Source organism: Impatiens glandulifera, chromosome 3, assembly GCF_907164915.1.
Source record: "Impatiens glandulifera chromosome 3, dImpGla2.1, whole genome shotgun sequence".
Taxonomy (NCBI): Eukaryota; Viridiplantae; Streptophyta; class Magnoliopsida; order Ericales; family Balsaminaceae; genus Impatiens; species Impatiens glandulifera.
In genome coordinates this window covers 26011689-26022201 of record NC_061864.1, presented here as the reverse complement: position 1 = coordinate 26022201, position 10513 = coordinate 26011689, and the positions used below count along the sequence as shown (strand labels likewise).

Here is a 10513-nt window from a genome sequence, read left to right as displayed (position 1 = left end):
ATATAAGAAAATAATTATTAAGAAGAAAGATTATTAGTCCAAGAGAGAATTATACAATTCTTCCAAATGAATAAAGAATAATGAAATAATGACACATATAACAATATAATATAGCATCTATACACTCAAATCTATGAAACAAACTTAACCCATTATCTCAATATTTCATACATACATCTTGTTTCAAATAAACATACTATTTGAACCTTATTTTAAATACAAATATTATGTAGAGCATTAAAGGTAACAAATGTCTCATTCCTTTGTTTTATGACCAAAGTATACTATTAAAATTATCTGAATTATATCATAATTTAAATGGTAAGAAACTAATATTTAATACGAATATGACCCATAAATTCTAACCTATACAACCAACTTTTAGCGACATTGTTAATAAGATTTTTTTAATAAATAGTAAGATTATGTGTTAAAATATATTAATAATTGGATATGTTTGAAAATATCTATAATTGTTGAAGTGGAACTGTATTTGAACAGATAAATACTATTAAATTTGTTAATATATATATTTAAAATATATCTATAGTCTAATGTTATTTTATCTAAATTAATATCCCAATAAAATATAAAAAAAATTATTTAAAATTATTTTTCCAAACCATGCGTTTTCAAATTGGGTTTTATATTATATTATGAGATTAGAATAATACTTTATACTATAATATTAATATATATATAACTAAATAAAATTGATTTGATTTATCTTATAATATATTATTTATTACTATATTTATATATTTAGTCTCTTTGTATTTCTTAATCATATATATTAATTAATATTATATTATTAGATATTATTCTAATAATTTCATAATATAATATGTTTTAACAGTAGGATCTAATAATAATTACCATTGTTCAAATATCTTGTAATTGATCAAAGGATAAAAATAAAATGCATACAATAATTGGAATAATTTGTTTAACTTTTTGAATAATTATATATATAGACATGTGGTTAGCACATCATTCACATAAAAAGTACAATATCTTTTGCCGGACATAAAATTGTAACATGCTTATTAAAAATAATAAATAAATGTTAGTTTGTTTGTGGGTTATATGATATAATTTTTATAATAAAAGTTATGAAGTTTTTAAAAATTAAATTAAACCTAATTGATTAATAATTTGTAAATGATTCATCATTCTATATATTATTTCATCAATTTATTTTTTATTAAATTCAACTTTTCATAATTCATATCAAACCAAATTATTCAATGATACAAACTAGCAAAGAATGTCAAGTTTAATTTAGTGTTACAATAATATATCATTATAGAGATATAAATAGTAATATTTTTTAAAAGAAAAACAAAAACAAAAAAAAAAAATCAATTATTTGAGTGCTTACTAGCTGTCACTCATTACAAATTTGGACTAATTGTTAGCTGTTTGGACTTGAGAGTAGTGGCAGAAAGCATTATTAAAAAGGTCTTTTTATGTTCATCACATTTAAGGCCTAGTTTGATGTGGAATTATTTAATAATAACTTGTTTGGATTGGGGGGTTATTTGTATAACTTATAGGTAGAAAAAAACAATTATGGTCGATAGTTTGAGGATGTAATGATTATTTTTTTGTAAAAAATTAATATATATAAATAAAATAGAAAATAATAATTTAAAATAAAAAAATATTTTGATATTTTAATTAATAAATTAAGTAATGTAAATAATGTAATATATAAAAAGAGTTGTGAAATAATATTTAAGTGATTTGAATTATATAAATAATAGAAATAGTATGTATCTTAGGCCTTGTTCAGTTGTGAGTTTTTTTAAAAACCAAGAGAGAAAGATTGGATGATGGGTGATGATTTTGAGAAATTAATGATTAGTTTTGGTAAAAAGACTTAAAGGGTATTGATATATATAAATAAAATAAAAAATAATAATTTAAAATAGAGGGTATTTTTTGTATTTTGGTTAATGATTTGAGTGATGTGATTGGTGAGAAGTGATTGGTGAGAAGTGATTGATTTAAAAATAAATTTTGTATGAGTTTTTTAAATAACCCAAAAAGAGAACAAGGCCTTAGCATAATTCAAAATAACCTCCATATTTAATTATCATCAATATATTTTTTTATAATATATATATATATATATATATATATATATTAAGTAAGACTAATTTAATGAAAATAAATAAACATGAGACATAAAAATGCCAAATTTTTGTTATCATAAGAACAAAAGAGGAAACATTCAACATGTTGAAAAACATCAATGATGATTTTCAAATAGTGCAACTCTATATGAATCTGGATGGTTAGTTGTGTCATGATTTTGCTTATCAATTTTAAAATCTCACATATAATTACTTATTTTCATATAAACCCTTTGTAAACATAATATTAAAATAAACTCTCTTAAGGTATAATACAAGTAGAACCAATTTTTTTTATTTATTTATTTCATCTTCAAGAATATTGTCTCAAGCTACACACTTATGCTCTTGCTTCAAATTTTGAAATTATAATCACAATTAGAGAGGACTAGCTAAGATATTATATAAATAACACATTGAATAACCGAATAACCAACGTTTTATTAAATTGTCAAACCGAAACCGATCATGTTAAAATTTTAAAAAAAATTATACATAATTGAATTATAATTTATAGTTAATAGCTTCGGTCATTAGAATTGGGCTGCCCAAACCCTAATTTTTATTTTTTTTATGATTTGAACTTAAAACTAAATAAAATTCTTATTTTTTATTCTAAACATGTTACCTTAATGAAAGATTAATAAATTTACTAAATATCTTAATAATTTTTGACTCCTTATATTTTGGCAGATATAGTTAATACCTAAATTTAATAATTAAATTTTCAATCATAGAACAATAATATATATATATATATATTATTTATTTTTTAAATTAGTATACATAATATAACTTTTTTCAAAACAAATTTAATTTATAATTATATTATTTAACAATAATTTTTAATGAATAAAATCAATTGAACCATCTAATCAATAAACCAAACCTGGACATGATGAACTTTTGCCAAATTATCCCTCTTAATGATAGGTTTGTTAATTTTGTTTTATTAACTCTTAACCTACTGGTTAAAAATGTTAATCGAATTATATGCCTTAGTTTAAATATTATTTTTAGGCATGTAAGCGGTTCGGTTAGTTTATAAAACAAAATGCAAACAAAATTTATGGGTCGGTTTGCATAAATCATAAACCGTCGTTTACGGTTTATTAATCGATTCGGTTTGATGATCCGTTTATTTGGTTAGGTTGTTTTAAAAATCTGTTCATCTTCTTCTGTTGCTTCCCTGAAAATGTAATAATCCCATTTTTTCTTGTATCTATTGTATCGGATTATTTGGATTAACACGATATATTATCAAACAATCAATTAAAATACTAAACATGACCTCTTTTAATATTTAAAACATTATAAGAAATATCAAGTACAAGGGGGGATTTTGGTTATTTAATCCAAATAATCTGAATTTATTTCTGGATAAGGCAGTAAAGTCGAAGGGTTTTGAGCTGACTACTTAAAGGCCTATTTTTCATATTAATGAACAACTAACTAAATATCTCAACTCAAGTTCAGATTCAAGGCCATAATGAAAACTAGTATTCTGAGGCAGCCCTTAGGTTTAGGGCTTAATAAAAAAAGAACTGAGAAATATAATATCTATCAATTGATGTAAAATAACTTTTTAGGTTAACAATCAAAGCCCAGCCCAATAACATTTGAAACCCTAATATAACATATACAAACTTACATATTCAAAATTTAGAAGAAACCCTAACAATATTAATGATCAACACAACATTTTAACAAACAAGCATCTTCTATTCTTTATATTGCCAATAAATAAGTCTTAACAGTTTAAGCATTTACTACCAATACAAGATAGGATGATGATGATGATCATGATATATATTGAGACAAGAGTATATAAAATACTCTTTTCATAATAAAAAGACCTCAAGAAAACAAAGATAGACCAAAGTAATAGTAGCAACATATTGTCTATAAAATATAATAAAACTCCAAACCCCATAAAATTAACAGCTTCAAAATTAAAATGCAGATAGCAAAGTAAGTCTTTTCAGTAAAGAAAACAACCAAAGGGTTGTTTGTTGTCCTTCGAAAACACGACAACAAGCTTATTTAGGGCCAATATCCTTCAAACCGCAGATCTGCTCTTCACCCATTGCAGACATAACACTCACAACAAGATCTTTTCCCTCATTGAAAGCATCTTTCATCTGAATTCACCCACAAAAAATTAACAATTAACAACTATAAACAAACCTAATTGACTCTATATGGAGATTCGAATAAACCATTACCTGGGTAAGAAGAGCTTCATCAGTTGGAAGTCTAAGATCATCCTTAGTGTTACCATTATCAGTTAGCAGACTCACCTTAAAACAGATATTACAAAACAAGATTCATCAAAACCAATCAATCTACACAAACTAAAATGGAAGAATTGGATTTGAACTTACAAATCCGTCCTCTGAGATGTCAATCAACTGGTAGTCAGTACGGTTAACATGAGGGACCTGTATATTCATCAAAAAGAAATCAATTAATACTACTAAACATCATAAAGTATTATACCAATACCAATACAAAATATGAGGATTCATCCATACATCACAATTGTGAGAAGAGGGCACAATATCTTCGAGTTTCTTGGCATTGAAGATGTCAATAGCAACAAAGTGACATTTAGCATGACCGTGCTTTCCAGTCTTTGAGGTAGAAACTTCCACAACCTTCATCAATCATAAGAAAAGAACAGACATAGAAATTCAGTTCTGTCTCATAGATGAAACCCAGAAAACCCAGAAAACCCAGAAAACTATTTCCCCATAATCAACACTATAATCTTATACAAGACCGAAAACCTAACTGAGGGCAAACAAACAAATTAACCAATAACCTAAAAGATTCGATTTTTATTTTCTAGTATAATACCCATCAAACAAAACATTAAGGAAATCCAGATCTGAGAAACACCAAGTGAATCGTTTTCAAAACAAACAAAGACATCATCTAATAATCAGTGAAACCCTAAAGGGTAAGAAAAGAGATTAAAAGGGGATCGGATAATGAACCTTGCAAGGGCGATTCTTGATTACGATGTAACCACTCTTGCGAATGGTTCCAGCTTGTTGAGGATAGGTCTTGGACGCACCAGCGTCGGCCTTGGACTCGAAGTGGTGCTCCTCATCGGACATGATGATGGGTGTTGTTGATGTTTCTTGGTTTGGACTGGAAAGTGAATGGAGAGAGAGAGTATGAGCGTACGAACGGTTGCTACCTACGTCTGCTATATATAAGCAGCCGCTAGAGATAGAGAGGAAGAAGAGAAGGGTTTGTGAGGGATGATGGGGAGATATATTGACTCTTGGATTCTTCACGTTTGTAATTTATCAACGGCCGAGATCTGCGTAAGAAAAGTATGCGTTTGTTGGAAACTTAGCGTCGATATGACGCTCATCTCCGAACAACATTCGGATTTAATCCTACGGTTCCTTTTTATTCCTTTTATTATGCCAACCCTTTTATTTATTTTATTTTTTTGTCAATATTATCAATAATTTTATATTAATTTGATTTTGAAACTTATTTTTATTAATCAATTAATTATTATATTAAAATGTTATTACTTTTCTTTATAATATTATTAAATATTAATCATTTAACTAACTTTATGACTTTATCTAAATAATCCTATTTTTTAAAAATAAATTTATATATGGAATGAGAATTTTTTATTAATAAGGTTATTTTATCTTATTTTAAAAGATACTTTATCACAATATTTTTTATAATAATATTATTATATAATTTAAATATCATTCAATATAATATCTTTATTCAAATAATATAAAAATAAATTTGTAATATTGTGTATTGATTGTTTTTTTTATTAATAATTTTGTCTTGAAAGGGTTACAATTTATAACAAAATGTTATTCCATGGATATGATTGAATAATAATCGATCGTGTTAGAATATTAGGATATCAGATAGTGTCGGTGTAAGAACGGTTTCATTTAGAAAAATAAGTAGTTGGCACGGGAGGATTTTGTGCCTAGAGTGAATGATTGGTATGTAATTCAAGTTATAGAGGGATCTCTACTTTCCGTTTATTCGTTAGGTTTAAAGAGTTGAAAAAAGTTGTCAATACGTGGTTTATCGTCGCACTATCCTTATTTTGTGCTAAGATTGAATTGTCGCAAAATCCTTATTGTGTGCTAAGATTGAATCATTGTTAGTATAACCGCAATTGATATGAGAAAAAAAAACATAAATTTTAATAATGTATAAAGATGAAGAGGTTGGAACTAGACAAGAGAGCAGGATTGTAACTTAAAGAGGAAAACAGTAACACTATATATTTTTATGGTGTGGTTAGTACGGGTTATAAATAATATGATTAACTCAATCTCGATAAAAAGATAAAGAAAAAGATAAAGTGTTTGATAGAGTCAATTGTTTAGTATTATAAGTTTTATAGGAAGAGACCCAAGTTTGTCTTAAATTCCATCATTTAGATTCATAATGTTATGAAAGAGTAATTTACTTAAAATGAGGTGTGAGACATCCTTAGTGATTGTGAAAGTCATTTTTTTTTTAACAATTGATTGATAGTGTTTTTTTTAAAAGAAAACTTAACTTTTACTTATAATGGAGATAATAGATGCCTTAGTTCATTTACATTGATTTTCATTTTTTTTATAAAAGTTAAAAATATACTTTTATTTTATTAATAAGAAATGCCATAAATACCATTCATATTAAGAATTTGATACTAATCATCTTGTATCAAATGCTTAGTCAATAAACTATAAATAATTTAAGCTATGTTATATCGTAAAATTAGATGGTGTTGGTTAAAGAGAATCATATATTTAATGTTGCTTTAATTGTCAAAGAATGTACTGAGCTCTCACAATTTGTTTATGACGAAATGTACTTTCGTTAAACTTGACATTGAAAATATTTATGATTAATTGAGAATTTTATTGGATATTATATGAGAAAAATGAATATGAGAGAAAAGTGAATTTCTTGAGTTCCATTTTACTTGTCAACAATCAAGTTCTTCAACTAAAGTTCTAAAGGATTTTCTGACTCTTCTAAAGGCATGAGATACATTTATGTTTGTTATAATTATGGAGGCGATGTCTAAGTTGATGTAAAGTGTAGATGTTTCATCTCTTATCAATGGTGTTGCAAGTTGCACTTGCAAATTTCCATATTTTATCTCCTATTTTCTTTATGTTGACAATATTTCATGCATGATCAATCTGGACAATCATACAAAATATTAAGCACTTGAGGGGCATTTTATGGCTATTTGGAACATTCTCAATCTTTCACACTAATTTGGATAAGTCTATTATTTTGTTTTTTTAATGCAGTTTCTGAAATGAGAAAGTTTAGACTTTGTATTTTAAGTTTAGTGACCTAGTTTTTCCTTACATCCTTACATTTATCTCAAATTACCTCTTGGTGCTAAAGCTAGTAGCAATGTGTCATGGGATTCTCTTTTAATAGAGATGGAAATGTGAAATGTAAATCTTTAACTAAATGGGAGATTGACCCTTATTAACAATCTATTGCTTTTATGCCTATGTATATGATGGTGCAATTATTTGTTATTCTAAAATGTGTAGTTGTTAAGATAAAGACTTATGCCTAACTTCCTATTGAGTTCTTGAGTCTTCTTTTACCCATTTGGTTAGATGGAAAAAGTAAAGAAAGTCAAGGAGTATGATGATTTGGGCATTCGTAATCTCATACGGTTTGAATAAAGTTTTTTATGTTTAAACAATGCTACATGTATTCTATTTGGGCTACTCTAATAAGATGTAAGTATGTAATAAATTGGTTAAATTGGTTCACATAGAGATTTAATTGTTCCATAAGATGCAGTATATGGGACACCATATTTGTGCTAGGGAGGGAATTTCTTTACAAGTTCATATTTGTGGTAAGGGTTGGGTCATCAATTAGATTTTGGAAGGATATATGGTACGACAATTGACAAATCTAGTTTGGCTCATGAATTTCCATTGGTAACTATTTCGTATATAAGTAGGCACGATTGGAGAAATATTTGATCGCATGATGTTGACTTTTGTTCAAAAATGATGTACAAGACTTTCTCACGTTAAGAATTAATCACATTCTAGTCTCGTGTAATTGTTGGAATACAAATTGATCAATATAAGATAAATAAATGTGTTGATGAAATGATATATTGCATAAATTTCATAATAAATAAAGAATACAAATATCATTTTCAGTGGACTATCAGTAAATCTAGAAAAATGATACCAATAAAAATAATTGCAGAACACCCTTAGTTGTAATTTTGAATTAAGAATGCTAGATTTGCAAAACTTAATAAACAATTAAATGAGAAAGCTTATACTTCATAAACAATTAATCATCATCCCATGAGACTTTATAAACAATTATTTGAGAAAGCTAGACTTAATAAACAATTATAAAATATTAACCATTTATTTTATTTTAACCATTTAAACCTGTTTTACATTCTATGTCTTCCTTATTTTTAGAAAAAAGAGTTAAAATATTAAATATTATTAATTTAATTCACTTTATTCAATTATCAAATAATACATTTTACAAAAGAAAAATAACAATGCATTTTAAAATAAAACCAGATCAAACAAGCCAATATAAGTTTGATTCTATTAGCTTTGGAAACTATATAATATAATAATAAAAGGGCAAAAAAACTAATTTCTGCTCATTAAAAAAAGGTCTAAGAATGAGTTTCTTTTAAATAGGTCAGATACTTAACTTAAACACCCTTTTCATTTTAAGACAGACTCCAAAACAGTTGAAACAGGAATAATAATTCAATAAAGACCTTGCTTACAAGAACATTCATTCATTAATAAAAGAGCATAAACAAAAATACCCATCAAAATTCTTCAACTCTAATGGAATCTCGAGGCGTATCGTAAGCATCTTTCGGCCTTGATTTCTTGACACCAGCAGTGAACCATACTTTGTCGGATTTATATCCTTCAACATTCACACATGTTACCTTAACCCAAACCAGGATCTTGGTTTTCATCCCTTCAATTCCTGTTAGCTTTCCCCTCGACAATGTAGCCTTCACACGAGTTGCGTACCTTATAATAGAAGAATCCTTGAAGCTCACCTCACAGGAAGAAGGCAAGTACACAATCAACTTGTTATTAGTATCGTCAAATTCGTAACATGTTATATTCTGCGGAAAGATGCCTGATGGAAGATTGAATTCTCGAAGGAGGTCTGGCAATGCCTTTGATGGCTTACCTAGAGGAAGAATCCAAGATACAGATACAGATTCAGATGAAGCTTAATTCTGATTTGATTATAAAATAGGATCTGAATTATGATCTAAATCATCATCAAAATGTAATGTTTTCCTTATACCTTTCAGTTTATTGAATACCCATTTGGCTTTCTCTTCCACAACATTTGAGAAAGTCTGTAAAATTCAAACATCAATTCAGCAACTTTGAATCTGTTTCTTCATAATTCAGCATTTTCTAAACCCTAATTGAAGATATCCCAGAAGGAAAAACACACAATGAAAACTAGAAACAGAAAATCTTAACATGAAACAAGTCCATATTTGGAATTCAAAAAACCCAAATCATACTTTTCCTTTGAGGAATGACTAATTCTTAGATTTGTTTCCTTTTCATTGCATCATTTAACAGAACAGCATCTTAATCTTGCAGATCCTAACACTAAATTGAAAAGTAGAAATCATATAAACAGCAAATTGCAATTTGATTGTTGATAAGACGTGCTAAATGACAATGAATAAACAGAACAGAACAGAAACATACAGTGAGGTCTTGGGTAATGTTGGAGATCTCTTCTTTGGCTTTTTTGGAAACCCAAAATGAACCAACTTTAAGGCTCGCAACCTTCGTGAGGGCTTTCTCCATTTCTGGGTTTTCACCTCACCAGCTCCGCCGACCAGAAACACTGAATCAAGAACACAGTCTAGTCTCTCTACAAACAGAGAAGTGAGAAAAAGAAGAAGAAAGCTTCCTTCTTTCTTCTTTCTTCTTCTTCAAAAGCGCTCTGGACTGAGAATCTCTCTTTTTCAGTCGCCCTATTTCCCGTGTGTGTCGCAATCACAGCTCTATCAAGTGCATTTACAGCTCAACAACCTGTGGCCCTAAATTGAAAAACTTCTCAAAATTATAACAAAGTGACAAAAATAAAATTGTATATTTTCTTTTTATTATTTTTCAAATAAACTTGATTTATTAAAATATATATCCCCTTGGTGGTGATGTTTTTTTATCTATATTTTTGGATAAATTTAATTTCATTCCTACAATGTTAATGTTGGTTATATTTTATAAGAACCATACATTCAACCATAAAATAGGCTAATTCAACATATTAGATGAATTAATGAAACAGAATTATCTAAAAAC

General features: G+C 27.3%; 2 protein-coding genes across 2 annotated transcripts; both read right to left on the bottom strand.

The window, feature by feature from the left end:
- Positions 1 to 3924: 3924 nt before the first annotated feature.
- LOC124931427 (eukaryotic translation initiation factor 5A-5-like) lies at positions 3925 to 5339 on the bottom strand. The gene is made up of 5 exons (XM_047471886.1): positions 5138 to 5339; positions 4673 to 4795; positions 4523 to 4579; positions 4364 to 4438; positions 3925 to 4279 (listed from the first exon to the last, which is right to left on the bottom strand). Exons 1-5 carry the CDS (start codon positions 5258 to 5260, stop codon positions 4178 to 4180), a joined length of 480 nt encoding a protein of 159 aa, XP_047327842.1. The 5' UTR covers positions 5261 to 5339; the 3' UTR covers positions 3925 to 4177.
- A 3513-nt stretch (positions 5340 to 8852) lies between these two features.
- LOC124931116 (uncharacterized protein At5g01610) lies at positions 8853 to 10193 on the bottom strand. Its single transcript, XM_047471506.1, has 3 exons — positions 9911 to 10193; positions 9489 to 9543; positions 8853 to 9368 (listed from the first exon to the last, which is right to left on the bottom strand). The coding sequence occupies exons 1-3, from the start codon at positions 10010 to 10012 to the stop codon at positions 8989 to 8991; spliced, it is 537 nt and encodes a 178-aa protein (XP_047327462.1). The 5' UTR covers positions 10013 to 10193; the 3' UTR covers positions 8853 to 8988.
- Positions 10194 to 10513: the final 320 nt, after the last annotated feature.

Bases quoted from the DNA above. Each gene is read 5' to 3' on its own strand.
- LOC124931427 (XM_047471886.1), bottom strand. From the start codon at position 5,260: ATGTCCGATGAGGAGCACCACTTCGAGTCCAAGGCCGACGCTGGTGCG. The intron at 4,439-4,522 runs GTAAGTTCAAAT...ATCTGTTTTAAG, and splicing joins ACATCTCAGAGGACGGATTT to GTGAGTCTGCTAACTGATAA. The intron at 4,280-4,363 runs GTAATGGTTTAT...GGGTGAATTCAG, and splicing joins ATGAAGCTCTTCTTACCCAG to ATGAAAGATGCTTTCAATGA.
- LOC124931116 (XM_047471506.1), bottom strand. From the start codon at position 10,012: ATGGAGAAAGCCCTCACGAAGGTTGCGAGCCTTAAAGTTGGTTCATTT. The intron at 9,544-9,910 runs GTATGTTTCTGT...TGAATTTTACAG, and splicing joins ACATTACCCAAGACCTCACT to ACTTTCTCAAATGTTGTGGA. The intron at 9,369-9,488 runs GTATAAGGAAAA...TTCTTCCTCTAG, and splicing joins GGTATTCAATAAACTGAAAG to GTAAGCCATCAAAGGCATTG.